General features: G+C 46.7%; 1 protein-coding gene across 2 annotated transcripts; it reads right to left on the minus strand.

Annotated features, from left to right (window-relative positions):
- Positions 1 to 1,810: 1,810 nt before the first annotated feature.
- Positions 1,811 to 12,421, minus strand: pigv (phosphatidylinositol glycan anchor biosynthesis, class V). Of its 2 annotated transcripts, none has more exons than XM_072247232.1 (4): positions 12,375 to 12,421; positions 10,585 to 10,798; positions 7,144 to 8,316; positions 1,811 to 5,543 (listed from the first exon to the last, which is right to left on the minus strand). In XM_072247232.1, the coding sequence occupies exons 2-4, from the start codon at positions 10,654 to 10,656 to the stop codon at positions 5,283 to 5,285; spliced, it is 1,506 nt and encodes a 501-aa protein (XP_072103333.1). In that variant the 5' UTR covers positions 10,657 to 10,798; positions 12,375 to 12,421; the 3' UTR covers positions 1,811 to 5,282. The 2 variants fall into 2 exon arrangements, with proteins under 2 accessions (XP_072103333.1, XP_072103334.1); XM_072247233.1 differs by lacking the exon at positions 12,375 to 12,421 and adding an exon at positions 11,212 to 11,800.
- Between the last annotated feature and the right edge of the window lie 7,435 nt (positions 12,422 to 19,856).

Here is a 19,856-nt window from a genome sequence, read left to right on the forward strand (position 1 = left end):
CTAACACTTTGTATACGAAATAATATTTGATGAGTTTCACGATACACGTGAAGCTCCGTCGTCAGCAACTGCAACACTTTGAGAGTCATCCCCAGCGGCTCTACGTCACCACCCAGGAGGGTGACGCGGGGGGGAGTGGGATGGACTACCTCCGCACACTGCGCCATCTAGCGGAGGGAGTCAGAGCAGCAGCTCGCTGCCGTAGCGTCGCCACCCACAGGGCAGGGAGTGGCTGGAGGAGGGGGGAGATTGGGGGTGGTGGGTAATCAACCTCCGAGCACAGCGCCGCTTAGCGCATCCCCTTGCGGAAAAAAGCAACGGCCCTGCACCGTACCGCCACCTGGTGGACAGGTGATAGTTGGAGGTCCGATCCCCGACCCCACCACAAGTCCCTAACCGCAAGCATGGAGGCAGCTAACAGGTTCTGCACTACCTCCTAATGACCTTCCATCCGAAGGGAAACATCGGCGGCAATAGGTCGCTAAAAGTCAGGGATGAGGGAGAAATACGTAGAGGGTGGAAGACAATACACCCATCACCTCCTGATGGCTGGGCAGATACAAGGGACGGCGCATCACTATACTGCGACCTCCAAAGTAGAGGAGCTAGCACCAACCACATTAAGACTGCAAGATATAGGAACAGAATTAGGCCATTTGGCCCATCGAGTCTACTCCACCATTTCCTCATGGCTGATCCATTTTCCCTCTCAGCCCCAGTCTCCTACCTTCTCCCAGTACCTCTTTATGCCCTGACCAATCAAGAATCTATCAGCCTCTGCTTCATGCCTTGGCCTCCTCAATTGCCCGTGGCAAAGAATTGCACAGATTCAACACTCTCTGGCTAAAGAACTGTAAATGGATGGTAAAGGGGGAAAGTGACAATAGAAAAACGCCAGGTATTGACCATTGTCAAATAACAATCTAAACACTAGTTGTCACATCAGTAACAGTGCTATCACTTCACCCCCTGTCATAAACCTCCTAGAGGTCATCATTAACCAGAAACTCAACTGAAGTGGACACACAAAATACTGTGGCAGTAATACACGGATGTCCTGTAGCCAAGTATCTCACCTCTTGATACACCAAACGTTTCCATCTGTAAGGTACACATGATCATGATGGAAGTCTCTCCACTTACTGACATGAGGATGGTTTCTTAGGACAGGGCAGTAAAAGGTCCTGCAGTATTCGGGAGCTCAGGATGCAGTTATACAGGGCAGGAATCGCTATCTGGGGGCAAATGGAGAATGGCAGGAACACAAAAACAACCACATGGTGTGAGGAGATAAAACCCCTCTCCATGCAGATCAGCATCTGGAGGCTCAGAAAACCTTCTGCTTTCCTCCTCCTGACCTGCGGCTGCTCTGAGAGTCCTTGGCCTTCAACTCCCTGTGCTCGAGCTCGAGATTCTGATCTAAATCTACCTACAAGTTTGCAGATGACATCACTGCAGTGGGCCGTATCTCAGATAACAATGAGTCACTGTACAGGAAAGAGATAGGGACCCTAAAAACATGGTATCATGTCAGCAGAACAGTCATTGACTCCAGGAAGGGGGGTGGCAGCGCTCGGGTAGAGAAGTTTGAGAACTTCGAGTTCCCACGAGTAGACATCACCAATAGCCTGTTCTGTTCTAACCATGTTGATGCCATGGCCAAGAAAGCTCACCAGCCTTCTACTTCCTTAGATGGCTTTTAAAAAATTTGTTTTTTTTTAAATTGGTATATTTTGGGTTTCTTGCTTTGTGGTTTCCCGTAAGCAAACAAATCTCAAGGTTTTATCATTTATACATTCTTTGATAATAAATATACTTGGAACTTTGAAAAAAAAGCATGTACCCTTTGACCTTTACCATTTTTATCAATGCAATCACATGTGGTTGATAACAGGGATGTTATGAAGATACAAAATAAATCCAGCAGATACAATGAGGCTTTGCTTTTTGCGTCCTGGTTCGGGAGGGAAAGATCAACTTGAACTTCAAAAAAAGGTAGGTAAAATTTGGTAAATGAAGATGGTGACACATCCAGATGCAGCAGCCACTCTGGCTCCAAGTGATGGTGCCCTACCATCGAGCAGGAGGCAACGTAGCATTAGGACAACTGTTAGGCTGGGAAACAGCTTCTTCCTCCAGACTGTAAGACTGCTGAACTCCCTGCCACCACCCAGGTCTCATCACGTATGAAGAGCCATTTGAGTGACCGTTTACTTTTTAATTCGTACTGTATATGCACCTTATTATTTGTTAATTTACTTTATTTGTTAATATTACTTTATGTGGTACGTGTGCAAGTTTCTGTGTATATACTGTGTCGTGCATCTTGCCGGAGTATCGTTGCCTCATTTGGAGGTATACATGCGTTCCGTTGAATAGAAGGTTTGGGCACCTCAGACTCAACCTGAAAGCCAGCATAATCCAGAACTTTTTTTTAAAAAAACCAGACAAAATCAAAAATGATAAGTCAAAATGAAAAGAACTTTGTCAGAAACATAACAGGATGGCAAGTGATCTTTCACATGAACTTCTGCCAACCTTCAACTTCTAGGGAATGAAAGAGCATTGAAAATTGCCAATTCGAGTAACTTGGTCGGTCAACCAAAGATAATTCAAGAGAACACAAGGTGGACAAGTAGAACAGGTAATCAGGTGGGTGAAGCAATCAGTCAACTGTGAAGTAATATACACAGTAAGGCTTCTAGCCACATTGAGATCAGGAACATGGTACCGAGTGACAAAATGATTATTATATGCAGGATGTGACAATCTTCTAGTTAAGTGAGAGAATCTAGGGTGCAGTGAGAATGAGTAACTGAAGGAACTACAGCACAAGTGAAAAAACAGTAATTTGTTGAGCTTGAAAGACAATAAATCACAAGGACCTGTAGATCTAAATCCAAGAGTTCTGAAGGAGGTGGCTTTTGAAATTATGGAAGTATGGGTTGTCATTTTCCAAGATTCTATCAATTCAGGATTTGTTCCTGTGGATTAAGAGGAGCAAATGCAATCCTACTGCTTAAAAAAGGGGAAAAAAATGGGGCATTAGTTTAACATCGGTGAGAGGGGGAAATGTTGGAATCCATAATGAAAAGAACAATACTGAGCAGAGTCAACACAGTATACGGAAAGTAAATGGTATTTGATTAATCTTCAGTCTTTTGAGGATGTGGTCAACAAGTAAAAGCACATTGATCCAGATATATTGACTTGCAAGTTCCTACAGATGTACTGTGGAGAGCATTCCGACTGGCTGCATCACCGTCTGGTATGAGGGGAGGGGGCTACTGCACAGGATCAAAGTAAGCTGCAGAAAGTTGTGAACTTAAGTCAGCTCCATCATGGGCACTGGCCTCCACAGTATCCAGGACATCTTCAGGGAGCGGTGTCCCAAAAAGGCAGCGTCCATCATTAAGGACCCACACCATCCAGGGCGTGCCCTTTTCTCACTGTTACCCAGGGCGCGCCCTTTTCTCACTGTTACCCAGGACGCGCCCTTTTCTCACTGTTACCCAGGGCGCGCCCTTTTCTCACTGTTACCCAGGACGTGCCCTTTTCTCACTGTTACCCAGGGCGCGCCCTTTTCTCACTGTTACCCAGGACGTGCCCTTTTCTCACTGTTACCCAGGGCGTGCCCTTTTCTCACTGTTACCCAGGACGTGCCCTTTTCTCACTGTTACCCAGGGCGTGCCCTTTTCTCACTGTTACCCAGGACATGCCCTTTTCTCACTATTACCCAGGGCGTGCCCTTTTCTCACTGTTACCCAGGGCGTGCCCTTTTCTCACTGTTACCATCAGGGAGGAGGTACAGGAGCCTGAAGACACACACTCAACAATTCAGGAACAGCTTCTTCCCCTCTGCCATCCAATTTCTGAATGGACATTGAACCCACGAACACTTCACTCTCACTACTTTTTAATTTCAATTTTTGCACTACTTGTTTAATTTAACTATTTAATATATAAATTAACTGTAATACACTTTTTTATTCTATTGCATTGAACTGCTGCCGCAAAGACAACAAATTTCACGACATATGCCAGTGATATTAAACCTGATTCTGACTCTGACATGGATAGAGAATTGGTTTCTGAACAAAGGGCAAAGATGAGAATAAACAAGATTTCTCAGCTTGACCGGCTGTGACGAGTGGGCTACCTCATCCACAGTCATTCACCGTCTGTATCTTTAGACCAGGGGTTCCCAACCTGGGGAGCACTGACCCCCTCTGTTAATGGTAAGAGTCCATGGCATAAAAAAAGGTCGGGAACAAAAATGTCACGTTTTCCAAGTTTGCTGACAACTCTAAACCAGGCAAGATGAGAAACGAGGAAACTTCTGGGGGACACAGATGAGCTGAGAGGGCAAGACCATGGCAGACAGATCGAAATATTTTTAAAATTAGGTGCCTAACTAAAGCTCTCCCTTCGGCCTACACAATGCTCGTACCATTTCATTCTGTGCATATTCATATGTCTATCTAAGAGCCTTGACTATTATTATGCTGAGCACATTGGCACCAGGAAGTGTGGCGACATTTATGGGCCTTCCCCAGCACATCCTTGGGTTGTGTTGGTAACGCAAATGACACATTTCATTGTAGGCTTTTATCATTTCTTTATCGGCCCTTCGAGCCGAGCCACTCAGCAACTCCCTCCCGATTTAACCCGAGTCTAATCGCGGGAAATTTCATGGTGATCTTTTAACCCACTGACTGGTATGACTTTGGACTGTGGGAGGGAACTGGAGCACCCGGGGCAAACCCCAGCATTCCACGGGGAGGATGTACAGACGACGAAGGAATTGCACTCCAGCCTCCGATGGCCCGAGCTGTAACTGGGCAGCGCTAACCACTATGCCGCCGTGGCGCCCGAATGTTTCGAAGTCCATGTTATATACAAGTGAATCTGCATCCCGCAGTGCATTCCAGCAACCCACCACCGTTAGAGATAGCTTGCCTCGCACATCTCCTTTGAACTTACCCCCTCTCGTCTGAAACGCATGCCCTTTGAGCGTTACTGGGGCTGCATTCCTCAGTCAAAACATCTCTTCACTCCTGTGACGTGCCTCGTAGCTGTTATAAAGTCAGTAGTGAATCTAGAGGTGATCCCCCCACCCCCCAGCACACATCACAAGCTACTCCTCCAACCTCTTGTACCTGGTGTATTTTTAAGGTCGATCTGGTTAATGCTGACAGGGAATTCAATAAAGCTGCTCTTTGCTAGCCCTGATGATCGTAGAATACCAATACCATGTGGGTGGGGTTTATGGCCGGAACTGGTCACGTCCAAGGGAGAAAATTACAATGCAAAGCAAGGCCAAGAAACCAGTACAGTACAAAATATCCAAGAACACAGCGTGCAGTCTGGCTGCACCTTTTCCAGTCCTGCAGGAGAGCAGTGAGATGGTTTCCGGGAATGACTGCAAACTCGTACGGATGTGGTGAGGTAGTGGCGTCCTGCCCGGGCTCAGTTTCCTGCAGCAAGTGGGCACAGAACCAGTACAGGACGGGAGAGGCAGAGGCCAGGAACCTGGTGATGACCTGCGTAGGAGGCAAGAGAATTATCAGTTATTTCACATCATGCAGTGATGCAAATGCTGAAAATCGTAAGTAACAGAAATGTTCAGCAAATCCAGCAGTGTGTGTGGAGAGAGGAAAGGGTTGGTTTGTTAAATCTGCCCTCACAACAGCTGTTGTCAGCTCCAGAGCCAATGGTGTGAGCCTCAGCGGAGACATTTCTTCGAATAAAACTGTACAAAATTATATTTTGTAATCTAAATTATAACAGAATCAATGAAAGACCATACCAACTGGTCTTTTGCACACTGATTGAACACCCAGTTGTTGCAGTCTTTCATTGATTCCAGTTTAGTTATTATTCTATTATCGATTTATTGAGAATGCCCGCAAGAAAATAAATCAAAAGGTTGCATATAGTGACATATGTACTTTGATAATAAATTTACTTTGAACATCGTATAACAAGCAGTTCTCAGAAAGTTAGAATGCATTCTAATTTTGTTTCAAATCACTACAGAAGTGGCATTTTTGATCCTTTCAAAAGCTTGAGAAAAGGGAAGTCATGAGACCAAGGAATGAGAGTGTCAGTTTGGAGAGTGGAAGATATTGGGAGTGATCAGACAATTAGTATTAGGTTGGGTCGGTTACTAATGGCTGGGAGGGATAAACAGAAGAGATGTTTGATGGCAATGGGGAGCAAGTCCAGGACAGAAGAACTAAGATTGGATTGTGTATTAGAATAGCTAGGGAGCAAGGAGGGTGCTTGAATTAGCCGAGATCTTCGTGGATGTGGAAGTGAGGGTCTGACCTTGGAGGATCAGAGGTGGTGAGGATTAACAACTTTAAATTCCTCGGTGTTACTATTTCAGAGGCCCTGTCCTGGGGCCAACACACAAGTGCAATTACAAAGAATTCATGGCAGCACCTCTACTTCCTTAAGAGTTTGTGAAGATACAGCACGACATCTAAAACCCTGGCTAACTTCTACAGTGGAGAGTATATTGACTGGCTGCATCACAGACTAGTCTGGAAACACCAATGCCCTTGAATGGAAAATCCTACAAAAGGAGTGGACACAGCCCAGCCCATCGTGAGTAAAGCCGCCACCCCCCCCCCCCCAACCTTTGACCACTTCTCCATGAAACACTGTCGTAGAAAAGCAGCATCCTTCGTCAGGGACACCCACCACCTCGGACACGCTCCCTTCTCACTGCTGTCATCGGGAAGGTGGTACAGGAGCCTCAGGACTCGCACCACCAGGTTCAGGAACAGGAACTCCTCAACCATCAGGCTCTCGAACCAAAGGGAGAACTTCACTCGCCCCATCATTGAAGTGTTCCCACAACCAATGGACTCACTTTCGAGGGCGTTTCATCTCGTTCTCAATATTAAATAAATTTATTGAGTGTGCCCACAGTGAGTCTCAAGGTTGTACTGAACATGGTGACAGACATGTACTCTGATAATCAATTTACTTTGAACAAACCTCTAAGCTAGCAAATGATTTGGGAACAGATAGGAAAGTGGGATCAGACTGGGGAATATTAATGGATGCGGGAAACTCCTTGTGAATTTTCACATCACAATGTGTATACTCTGCTTTTGTGGTCGCAGTTCTCACCTGGATGTGCATGAAGCAAACACCAAATGCCAACAGCACTGTTGCATGAACAACATAGACGAACACACCACGACTGTGGAAGCCGGATGGTGGTTTTCCGTCCCTCTCTCTCTCCCCCTTCGGCGTTTTATGGGTCAAACCCAGGCGGATGCAATACCAGGGATCAACGAGTATGTACTGCTGGGCTGCCCACACACCCAGAGCTATGATCGGGAACGCAAGCAGGAAGTTGGGAAGCTGCCGGAGCTGGTAATATCTCATGAAGCCCACGTCCCAGTAGGTATCCTGAACGTAGGAGTATATGACGGGGTACTGGTGATGACACCAGCTGGGTACGGCTCTGTCCTTGTCTGGGACACGGTAGCCCTTCTCCGTGGCCAGTTGCAGCAGATGTTGAGGAACGCTCAAAACAGGGCTCACCGTCGACCTACAGAATGTCAGGTATCCATAATACTGAAAGAGGGCAAAGGGCAAAACGACCACTACTGACCCCCCGGTCACCAACAGTACCCTTCGGAGGATTGGGCCCAAGCACTGGTGCCAGTCTTTCCGTGCAAACTTCAGCTCGGGTCTCAGGTACAAAAGGCAGCGCTTTAGCTGGGAGTGAAACAGAAATCCTGCGTTTACAATCCCATTGGAGCGTGCTGCTGTAGACAAGGCGAAGAGAAGGCAGCTGGTCAGAGGCTGTGCCTTCTCAAGATACAGCATTCCACCGAAGGCCAGCAGTGCGAACATGCTTTCGGAATACGCAGCTGACATAAAGACGCTTGCAGGGTTCAGGCAGAAGAGGAGGCTGGACACAGCCGCCAGCCTGCGATCGCGGAGCACAGCAAGACCCAGATGGTAGAGGACGACCGCAGAGAGCACGAACAGCCCGGTGTTCAGAAGCGTCGAGGCGAGCAGCAGCCGGCTGTGAAGACTAAGCCACCGCTCGAGCGGTCGAAGGGCCGTCTCTGCCAGGGCCCGGACGCTCAGCGGAAACAGCGGGAAGAAGGCGAAGTTTTGCTCGTAGACGTAGCCGAACTCTGCAATGAACAGGAAGTGCTGAGCATCCCAGCAAGAGAAACCACCCAGCAGAAACTCCAGCAACACGTCACCAGTGCTTGGACTGTGCAATGGGGGCACACGGAACGCGTCTGCTCTGTGATCAGGAATCAGAGAATTAAACACTATCTGGAAAAGAACAACAGATGAGGTAAATATCCCTCCAGCAGGTAAATATTACATAAACATATTCAAAACTATATCAATCACTGGGATTCAAGTGCACCTGCAAACCCTGAAAATTACTGTGCTGAGGAACAATTATATCTCGTCCTGTCATTGATAATAAAATCAAATAACTGGGCCCAGAACACGCACACGCTTTCAATTCAAACATTCTTTTTATTTTACTTGTGCTCTAGAATAGCATGGTCCCTGTCACCCACACTGTTCTGACGCCTGAACAGAAAACCGCTGTTTTTACACAGAATTGGCTCACCAGTTACAGATAGTGATCATTGTAAATTGAATATGTTTGAATTTCTTACTCACAAGATCAATCGCAATTCACAGTCGAAGCTTCAAGTGGACAGCTGATGATATTCTGAGTTAGCTAAGACAATTGTCTCACATCCTTCCATTTTTCCCTACCGCGTCTGTCTCTGTCACCCTCCATTATGTCAAACAGGGGCTCCCAACCCTTTTTAAAACCGCGAACCCCAGGTTGGCAATCCCTGGTGTAAAGGGATGCTATATTTTAGGACTCCAGCCAACATAGCTCTCCGGGTCATTGAGGCACGCAAGCCTCCAAATCGCGACGGGGGTGTGGTCCCCTTGGAGGGTACTTGGAGCAAGTTAGATTTTTAACACTACGTGCCTTGGTTTGGAGGCTGTAGAACTGAGGCACTCAAAACAAACAGCTCCTGGATCCCTTCACTTCGCGGACAGAGCAGGAGCAGTGAGCTACAAGGCTCGGAAACCCTACGGTTCTCAAACACAGAGAATCGGCACCTTCAGAAAGTATACACATGGGAAAGCCAGCACCTTCAGGAACACACAAAGTGCGTTCATGTACCTATGAATTCATGCATTTATGAATGTCATTAAATCAAAGCTATTAAACTCAACTTCAATAATTTTTGAATTTTTTTGTACCCAATTAATTTTATAAAGCTCCTGGGAAATGGTCCGTGACATTTAACTACATTAAGAATAGTTAACAGTTAATAATAAAAATAGTTAAAATGTTGTGTAGCACTCCCCAGCAGCTTTGTAACATTAAATAGACACAATAACAAAGTATTATTGAGGCTGAGGGTAATAGTTTTGATTTAATGAGCTTCATTAAGGATAATAAAAAATGAGTTTTAGGGATGATATTCTTACAATTTAAGATCTAGATTGCTAAAGGCACCACCACCAAAGGTAGAGCAATTGATATCAGGAATGTGCAAGGATGAAGGAGGACAGAAATTTCAGAGGGGTGGGGTAGGGCTGGGGTCTCTACCAAAGGAGGTGTAAGGTGCTCCTTCCCTCCGCTAGCCTGCAGGTCACCCTTGGGCAAGGTGTAGCACCTGCTTAGCCCCCAGATCGGGGTCACGTGAATCCATGGGAGCAGGTGGTGGATGGTCATGTGAGCAGCCGGTGCACATCACATCCTGGCTATGCGACCACTTCCACCAGGCAGACAATCTCTGAAGGGTATTGATAATGGCTGGGGTCACCTGTCTTGTAAAGACACTGCCCAGAAGGCAATGACAAACCACTTCTGTAAAAAATTTTCCCCAGAACACTCGTGTCACGGAAAGGCCATGATCGCCCACGTCATCCGACACGGCACATGATGATGATGTGCTTTCACTGTTTCCCTGGGCAGAGAATTCCACAGATCACTGATCCCTGGGAAAAGAAATTCTTCCTCTTCTCAGTCCTAAATCTAATTCCCTGAATCTTGAGGCAGTGTCCCCTAGTTCTAGTCTCACCTTCCAGTCGAAACTACTTTCTAGATTAGAAGTTGCAAAATAGAAACAGTGTAGATTCTCAGAACCGGGACACCACACATACCATAAATACTCCTGGTATTTATTGTGGAGGGTTAATACCAGTTCAGACTTGATTGACTAAATGATCTGTTTCTATTTGGTAATTCTTGTTTGATGGTGACGCACCTGCATTTCCAGAACTGATGATGACAACCTGACTGAAATTGCAGTTGGAACTGGAGAGATGTAGAATAAAACTCCCATGATATTGGCTCGTCAGATACCTCCAGGTGAGAACAGTAGAGGGGTAAAGCCAGAGTGATTAGTGTAACGCTTTTACAGTGCCAGTGACCCCGGTTCAATTCGGCCATTGTCTGTAAGGAGTTTGTATGTTCTCCCTATGAGCATGTGGGTTTCCTCTCACCTTCCAAAGATGTACAGATTTGACAATGAGAAGACTGAATTAGAAACTAACCTGGAAAAAGATGGCCAGGATTCTGGAGAGAAGGGCAAAGTGCACAACCAATTGGAGGTCAGATCGCACCATTTTCCTGGGGCAAAAGTCCAGCACTGTTCCTCTTGCAGCCGATTCCAGTCACCTCACGATTCTCAAAGCTCAATTAAAGAGCATTGCAGGGAACATTCCAGAACAGAAATAACATAAACAGTGAAGAGCATCAGTGCCGACTCTGAAACAGAGAGGAGTTAGTTAAGGCACTCTTCTCAACCGATCTTCGTGTGCACACAGGAACTTAAACTGTACACAACAGGTTGTCACCCTCTACCTCGCTGGCATGTTAAATATAGTTCACAATTGCATACGATCACATTTCCGTTTCTGGTTTCTGATACGGACAGAGTTTGTGATGATTTGCCCGCAGTTTTTAAAACTGGCCTATTTGTACTGTTTTTATTGAAGAAATTATTAATTCACTATATCAAATTCCAAAGGAGCAAAGGGTGTGAGGTGCCAAAGAACTGCTGGTTCATTTAAACTGGAATGCCTTAATGCAACAGTAGAAACTGCTACACTGAAAGTTCATGAGGTCAGGAAAGTGCAACTATGAAAAATATTTATGTACAATACAGAAACTGGTGTTACCTGTGTGTATTGTCACAATGCAAAAGTTGTTGGAGAATTTGCAAGTGGGAAGGAGTGGACTGGTATTTGGAAACTTCACTTTTTAAATCCTTCATTACCCACTACAGACCTACTATGTATGTTTTGTAAGAGTGCAGATGAACGAGAGCGAAAACGATCAAACCCAGAGGAGATCAAAGTTTTATTGAGTGCTTTGCTGGCTGTTAAAATGAATACCTCTATAGATAAAATTCAGTGTGCACGTGCTGTGGATAGTCAACCTACAGGATGTTAGGATGTGGGAGGAGAATAGAGGACTTGGAGAAAATCCACACTATCACAAGGAGAATGTGTAAACTCCATGCATAGCACAAGATTTTTGCGCACACTGCCCGTTACAAATTAGAGGGAACATTATTCTCACCCACACACATCTCAACCTCTGCAATTCCTGTGACCTACTCAAAGAAAATTAAACTAATCCCTCCAGGTAAATGTAATCATTCACCCTGAGCAACACCCCAATAAGAGTGAATTCCTTGATTCCCGGCACACTATTACGGTGTAATAGTTTGCTCAGGATACTGAACTTTGCAATAGCAGAGTATCCAGACCCATACTCAATGCAGCTGAGCATGAACCAGGAAAACAAAGCAGATCTAAAGGGGCGTGAATACCACCGGAGGATCTCGCAGCCTTTCATTCATCAGAAGCCGGGTTAGGAGGGGTAGCCCGTGGTTTTGGGAGTGGTCCGACAAGTTGCAGGAGATTGATCAGAGTTACAAGTTCTGTTATTGCTGGTACTTTGGGACACGGGGGGGTGGGGGAGAACTCAGTGGGCCCCCACGGGTCAGGGGAGGCTTTCGGGACGGTGACACCACCACATCCCACAGCCAGCAGGGCAGCCTTCCCCGGGGTCGGGGCGCCCCTTCAGACGGGGATTAGCGCTCCCCACCCGGACAAGGGGTGCCCCCCGCCCCGGTGACGGGGATCCTCGGGCTGCGGCGCTGGACGCCGTCGTTATGGCGATATAGTACTTCCGTTTCCTACTGGAAGCGGCGTCTTTCGTCGGACGCTTGAGGCCGAGCGAAAGGCTACACGGCGCCACCTTGCCCACCACTGGGCCTTGACCGATGCCTCGGAGTTGCCGTCCACAGCTCCGCCTCCCCCCGATCCCCACTCACCGCTGGCGACGCCGCCACCGAACGCACAGACTCACCGGGCCTTCGCCGATAACTTCCGGAATAATGCCGCGTGGCCTGATGGGATTCCTGGCGGCAAGAGGCCGGTGTGGTGGCCATTTTTAATACTGGCAGTAATTACACTCCAGTGGCGGTGGGATACTGAGAGAGATGATGAGAAATAAATTAAGGGAGTTGGGGATGCAGGAAAAGGGTTGCTGGGCATGGGTGAGAGAGCACAAGTCCGGGTATTTTTAGCGTTTTTAAGGGGGTACAGGGGTTTTTTATAGAATATGACGAGTAAACAGGAATAGGATACTAGGATGGTCAAAGATGAGAGGGTGAAGTGTAGGTGTGTGTGTGTGATTGGGTGAAGGGATTTAGAATGTATGTCTAGTGCACATTCTGGAGCAGAGGGTGGCGGTAATGCACCATTAAGCTGGATGCCAACCGCCGTAAAACAAGATACAGACAGACAGAGAGACTCCAGTGGCGGAAGTGCAAAGCGGGGTCCTTGGTGTTCTTGTGTCCCGGGAAGAAACAATTGATTCGGGAGCTTTCAGCGGGGATCCCATAAACAAAGATCACAGTGGCAGGAAATTGACAAATGTGTGTTGAAGGTTATTAAACTTGATGCCCTTCACCAACTGCATGGCGGCAGTGGTGCAAAGCCACCGGGTCTCTGCCCTGAACTACCAGCCCCTGTAACACGTGTATTGAATGTTATATTGGTACCCGAACCATCATTCTTTCTGTGATGGTGCCATTGTTTCACAAGACTAACTGCAGGCTCCTAGGGCAACGTGTTTACACTGAAGACAATTTCAGGAGGTGGTGATTTGAAATAAAACAGTAAATTTAACTTTCAGAACCAACTATTGATGCAGATTACACAATAAAGCTGATATTCTGTTTTCAGAAATCCCAGCATTGTGGCATCTGACCAACCAGGTGAGAATTGCTGCTCCCAAACTCACCCAGTCCCCACACTCGCTTTAAATCCCTGTACCCATATTCCCATCCAATTTATCTGGCTCCCCATTACTCCCTTTCAACTGCCCAGCATCTATTTCCTGTGTTTCTTTAAACCAGGGGTTCCCAACCTTTTTTTTAATGCCATGGACCCCTGCCATTAACTGAGAGGGCCACGGACCCCAGGTTGGGAACCCCTGTTTAACAAAATCTGGTTCAGTGGCAATCGTTTTAAATACACTGAGACATCAAATAACATCAAATAATGCAGAAAGTTTCCTGTCAACACCACTCAAGTCCCAAGTGCATTCAATTATTAGCGTTCTAGAAGGATGACAGCTGGCTCTGAAATCAGTACTGTGAATTAAGTATATCTGTTAATATTTTAAATCACTCACTAGTACCTACATCTTGTGCTAAATAAGGAAGCATGCCTTAAACCGGGGGTTCCCAATGCTTTTTATGCCATGGACAATCTCATTAACTGAGGGGTCTGTGGCCCTCAGGTTGGGAACATCTGCATTAAATTAGGGATTCCCGACCTGGGATGAGAAAGGGTGTGTGATGAAATGATGAATTCCAGACTCCTCACCTGAAACGGATCACTGGATCCCAGCACACATCCTTCCGCTATGAGGTACCAAAAGACAAGAGAAGAAATAGAACCACAAAATTTCCCAGCAAAAGAATTATCTACAGAATAGAGAGAGGGGGGAAGGAGGAGTGTTACGTTTTGTAACTTCAGAACGTTAAACTAACTCGAAGTTAGACCCGGTCTTCCTTTGAATTCTTTTAATGTTTTCAAAGTTCTAAGTAGATTTATTATCAAAGGAAATCTATGTCACCATATATAACCCTGAGATTCATTTTCCTGTGGGCATACTCAGCAAATCTATAGAATAGTAACTATAACAGGATCAATGAAACCAGAGTGCAGAAGACAACAAACTGTGCAAATGCAAATATAAATGAATAGCAATAAATGAGAACATGAGATAAAGAGTCCTTAAAGTGAGATCATTGGTTGTGGGAACATCTCCATGATGGGCAAGTGAGTGTAGTTATCCCCTTTTGTTCAACAGCCCAATGGTTGAGGGGTAGTACCTGTTCCTGAACCTGGTGGTGTGAGTCCTGAGGCTCCTGTAGCTTTTACCTGATGGCAGCAGTGAGAAGAGAGCATGTCTTGGGTGGTAGGAATCTCTGACAATTTCCAGCGACGACACTTCGTGTAGATACGCTCAGTGGTGGGGAGGGCTTTACCCATGTGTCTTGTGGCGTATCGGGTAGTAACCTTGCCATTTCTTTACCATTTGTCTGATTTTTACAGGGCCGAGTTGCCAGCTCAATGGATGGAAAGCATGCAAGGAGCCGGCCAGATTCAAACCGGGGCCCATTCAACTCCAAGTCCAGTGCTGATGTCACTACGCCACCGGCCAGCTAAGGAGGGGAAGGTGGCTAGTAGGAAGAGGTGAAGGGAAGGGTGGAGTAAGAGCTGGCAGGTGATAGGTGGCTCACCGACCTGCTAAACCACAGAACCGGCCATGGCGACTGCTGTCACGCCATGAAATCAGTCCTGAAGAGACAGTAATGCAAAAGGATGCAGAGCCGCCTGGGGGTTATAAACACAGATTCTGCAGATGCCAGAAATCCAGGGCAACACATGCACAAAGTTAGAGGATCTCAGCAGGTCAGGCAGCATCTGTGGAGAAGAGTAAACGGTTGACGTCTTGGGATGAGACCCTTCTTCAGGACTGGGAAGGGAGGGAGAAGATGCCAGAATAAAACACTGGGGGGACAGAAGAGGAAAGAGGACCGAGTCTGGGTGAGAACGTGGCTGAAGAGTGAGAGGGCAGCAGATTTAACAATTCTCTAAAACGTGGATACACTTCACAGATTATAATTAATTAAACCTGCCAGTCACTGGTAATGCCAGGCTGAAGCCACCATCGTTCAATGATTCAACAACTACAACATGTAGATTGTCTCTTGTTTGCAGATCCAGAGGAGGAATATTGACAGTCACCACTTTCCCTCGAGCTCTCTGTCAGAGTACTGAATGAATCGTTGCTACAGCTGGCGCACATCGGGGTCAGGAGAAAAGAACTGTCCACTTGCTCTGCTTGGCAAGAGGACATGGCTGAAAACTCTGTAAGCAGACAGATATTGAAATAATAAACACAAGAGATTCCGCTGGAAGATGCTGGAAGCCCAGAGTAACTCGTACACACAAAATCCTGGAGGAACTCAGCAGGTCAGGCAGCATCTATAGAAATGAATAAACAATTGGCATTTCAGGCTTCATCAGGGCTGGAAAGGAAGAGGAAAGGCATCAGAATAAAAAGGTGGGCGGAGGGGGAGGAGGACTAGCTAGAAGGCGATAGATGTACTTTTTAAACTGATAATTAAATATAAATTAATGCTGACAAACTGTTCCATCTACCTCTCGTTGTATTCCTACAATTGGACAATTATGTTGGTTCCTGCTTGCTTGAGTTGGCCCCGTCTGGGACCTGGTATTGATGCATTTCCATGAGTTAGGGAAGAGGTGGGTATAGCTGCAAAGCAGGGGAGGTTTGAGATCAGATTCTCCCCTCTCCTAGATGAGCTGCCAACCACAGCTGACCAGCCCCATCTGCCCAGAGCAACTGGCTTTAAGGCGCCAGTAACTCCTTCTCCTGTCAGTAGAAACCGATCCGCCAGGCTTAGTCACATTGTGAAATTAGTGGTTTTGCAGCCGCACATTGTAATGCATAATAATAAAAACATAAATTACAATAAATATTTAAAAAAATTAAATGAATTAACTAGTGTAAAAAGAGAGGAAAAATAATTGAAAAGGTAGTGAGGTTCATTGTCCATTCAGAAATCTGATGGAAGAGGGGGAGAAGCTAAAACGTTGAGCGTGTGTCTCCTTGATGAGAAGAGGGCATGTGCTGGGTGATAGGGGTCTATAATGACAGACGCCACCTTAAGGTGCTGGGAGCTTCGGGTGAAGAAGTGCCAACTGCCGACCTGCAGAGGGCGCCAGCGGCACCAATCGGGGCACCGAGGCGCCGCTCAACGCCGATTGGACCGTAAACACTCGAAGTTACTTTCCCACCGAGACGGAATGAGCTGGCGTTAAGTCGTAAGCACAGATGTACAGCGAGGGTGCCCGACACTTTTGTACAGTGCTGTATTCCTCAAACTTGTAAAGCGTGCGGGGAATGGCGATGGTGGGGCAGAGCGGGGCCGGGAGGGGTCTGGGACAGGTGGCTGAGAAAGAGTGCCGGGGCCGGGGGGTTGACACCCAGTCCTGATACACCAGGCAAGCTCATTTGATTCCAAACAATTGGTGTTCCCCTTTTCCCAACTATTAGGTCCCCTCTTCCCAACTATTATTCCCCTCTCCCTGTCCCTTCCCACTCTGTCCCCAATAGAGACCCATATCAGAATCAGGTTTATCGTCACTTACACGTCATGATTTTTTTTGTGTGAGGCAGCAATACATAAAATTACTACAGTACTGTGCAAAAGCCTTAGGCACCTTATATATAAAAGACACAGGATTAGGATTAACCCTAACCCTACTAAAACTTCTGCTCAGGAGTCAGGACTGTGTATAGGGGAGACTTGCTATACTGTATTATGAGGCAAATCAACTGTTGGGTTACTGGTGGAAACAAGCGGATCCAGTTTCAGTGTATTTACAGGCTAACTGAAGCGCCTTCAATAACTCCAAAAGACAGGTTTGGTAAAATACTGAAAGGCTTTTATTCGCTGTACAATATGACCTCCATGGTGAGTGTCTGTCTGCCCCCCGACTGAGGGGGAGGGGCAAGGTGAAACACCTTTATACAGGGGCAGTCAGCAGAGGGGCATTTCCAGTTAACCCAGTTTATATATATATAGTTTACCACACTAACAATGGCGGGTTTTGATTGGAGTCACCCAAGATCAAACACTGTAATATTGCAGGGTATCCTAGAACCAATAGACCTATGGGTTGCTGTAATGTAAAGGGTTCATCTTTGAGCGTGTCGAATGTCTCACCGCCACATCTTGGCCTGGAACGTCACAGAACTTTGATCACTACTATTGGACTACCACCTTGGGAAACAGGAAAGTTAGTTGAATGCAGGGAGGGAGTCGTGAAGAGTGGTGACAGGTGATGACTGGCTCTGATTCGGTGCAATGCATTGGTTCACTTCACTGCAGTATTTCATATCAGGTGGAGGGGGCATCATGTTAGAGCGGCCCGAGAGCTTGGTGGGGAGGAGGGGTAGATTCTCAGGGCCCCTGTATTCAACTAGCTTTCATGTTTCCGGGATGACCCCACCGTAGGACTGCATTCCCGTGGTGATATTCCAATACAAGTCGCAGATGGAACGGGAGGTGTACTGCACCGAGAGGCCCCTGCACGCCTCGATAAGTGTTTAATACTTGCTGTTCCATCCTAATAAACCGACTATAGACAGGAACACTGAACCAGACATGAATACAGCCTAACAAAACTATAATTAAACCTGAACTTGATCATTGCAGTTTGCGTCCTTCTGCTGTGTTGATGCCATTGCATAGAAGATTGTACTGGTGACAACAGACCGGTAGAACGTGTGAAGGAGAGGCCTGCATACTCCAAAGGAGCTCAGTCTCCTCAGGAACTAGAGGTGACTCTGGCCCTTCTTTTACACAGCCTCTGTGTTGGTGCTCCACTCATGTCTGCCATCCAGGTGCACCCCCAGGTAATTGTAGGTCCTCACCATCAATCGTAACAGGGAGCAGTGGAGGCTTAGTCTTCTGAATGTCCATCACCATCTCCTTTGTCTTACCTCTGGTCTCAAGACAAATCTGTCAGGGCCCCAGTTTCCTCCCTTGTCTCCTATGGCAATTTTTGACACATCTCGTCAGCCCTGGGAATTTGTTCTTTTTTTTGCCCAATAAAACACTCTGTACCTTCTTTTTAATAGTAACAGATCCCAGAATTTCACCACTCACCTCCCTAAATCTTCCGGTCTCAATGTTGAGTGTGCAATCTGGATAGGAAGGTATACAGGCATTGATTAGAGATGGCTTTATGGTAGAGATGAAGGAGTAGAGGTGACAAAGACGGGAAACAGCTGTGCATATGGACTGCGAGTCTTGTGGAAGGTGTCATTAAGGGAAGCTGAGGTGTACGGGGTGTCCAGGGAGGGGTAGCACCTCTAGTGGAGGGGCTCGTTGTAATTATTCTGGGCACTCAGATCTCACCTGCGGCTCCAAGTAGCTGTTTGCACGTGACAGCGGCCACACTGGGGTACACCGCTTTGAAAGGGCAGGCTAAAGCGGGTGGGGATAACCAGTGGGCCTGTCCTAGTGTGTGAATCGGCTCCGGCAGACTGGGCGGATGACACCTACAGTAAAATTCAACGGGCAGGAAGGCAATTCTGCAACACTCCATGGACAGCAAAGGACAAGAAAAGGTACAGAATACATCGTGGACATCCACTGAAACTAAAGATGACCCCAGCTGTGACGACCACTCATACCACTGGACCTGGATGTCTGAGGTCGAGAGAGTGGAAATGCCCAGTGCGACGGCTTTTCCACTTTGTAAACTCTCCCGCACAGTTTTCCTGTCATTGTCGGATACGGCGGACAAGCACCAAGTCAGGGAAGAGACAGGGACAGTGATCACATAAGATAAGGAGCTTGACAAATTGAGATGGAGCTTGGAAGAGACAAGGATGAAAAGCTGCTTCACGAGGAAGGACATGCATTTTGTGCAAAGTCATTTAAATTTCAACAGTGCTGGGCAAACGTGTTAGGAGCTTGTCAGACTCAACTTGTTTGATGTGTTCACTTTCATCAATATCCAGTACTTGCTTGACCACCACATTTGAATCTGCCTTCACAATGGCCTCTAATAGAGCATTTCAACCATGATAACCCTTAACAATTTCCTCTGTCCCAAGAAGAACCTTAGTTATTTTAGTAAACCTCTCTTACATCCACTTTAAAGATGTCCCACCCCACCTTTCCTAAAGAGTGGCACACAGAACCCAAACCAATATTCTAATGGGTGGGTGATTGACTGACTGGGTAAGTGGGTGGGTAGGTAGGTTGGTGAAACTCGGTGAAAGACGCTATTTGGTCAGCCCGAAACTTGATGATCTACCAGCACATGGAGATGTCCGTGGGAGAATGCTGCCGACTGGCACACTCTCGGCTGCAGGAGTACGTGCTGAGGGACGCACTGAAACTCGGTGCAGCCACCGCAAGGGCCCGGTGGGGAAGGACCACAGTATAGGTTTCTCCACCCGTGGGAGTGGGAGGGGTCAGTGGGCGAGGAGTATACCCCTCAACAATGAGATGCTAAGCTGAATTACTGGAGTGCCACGTGGGTGGCTATAAACACGGGTATTTTACTGAGTATAATGGAAACGTATGTAAAGGATGAAAAGTTATTGAATGGTTTATTGTATATATTTATTTTTGAATAAAGTATATTTTGAAATTAAAAAAAAACTTTTTTGCTTTATATCCATACCACTA

The sequence above is a fragment of the Mobula birostris genome, chromosome 30 (genome assembly GCF_030028105.1).
Source record: "Mobula birostris isolate sMobBir1 chromosome 30, sMobBir1.hap1, whole genome shotgun sequence".
Lineage (NCBI taxonomy): Eukaryota > Metazoa > Chordata > Chondrichthyes > Myliobatiformes > Myliobatidae > Mobula > Mobula birostris.

Excerpts from the sequence above, each read along its gene's own strand:
- pigv (XM_072247232.1), bottom strand. The coding sequence starts at position 10,656 with ATGGTGCGATCTGACCTCCAATTGGTTGTGCACTTTGCCCTTCTCTCC. Across the intron at positions 8,317-10,584 it reads TCCTGGCCATCTTTTTCCAG|ATAGTGTTTAATTCTCTGAT; the intron begins GTTAGTTTCTAA and ends GTTCTTTTCCAG. Across the intron at positions 5,544-7,143 it reads TTTGCTTCATGCACATCCAG|GTCATCACCAGGTTCCTGGC; the intron begins GTGAGAACTGCG and ends CCTCCTACGCAG.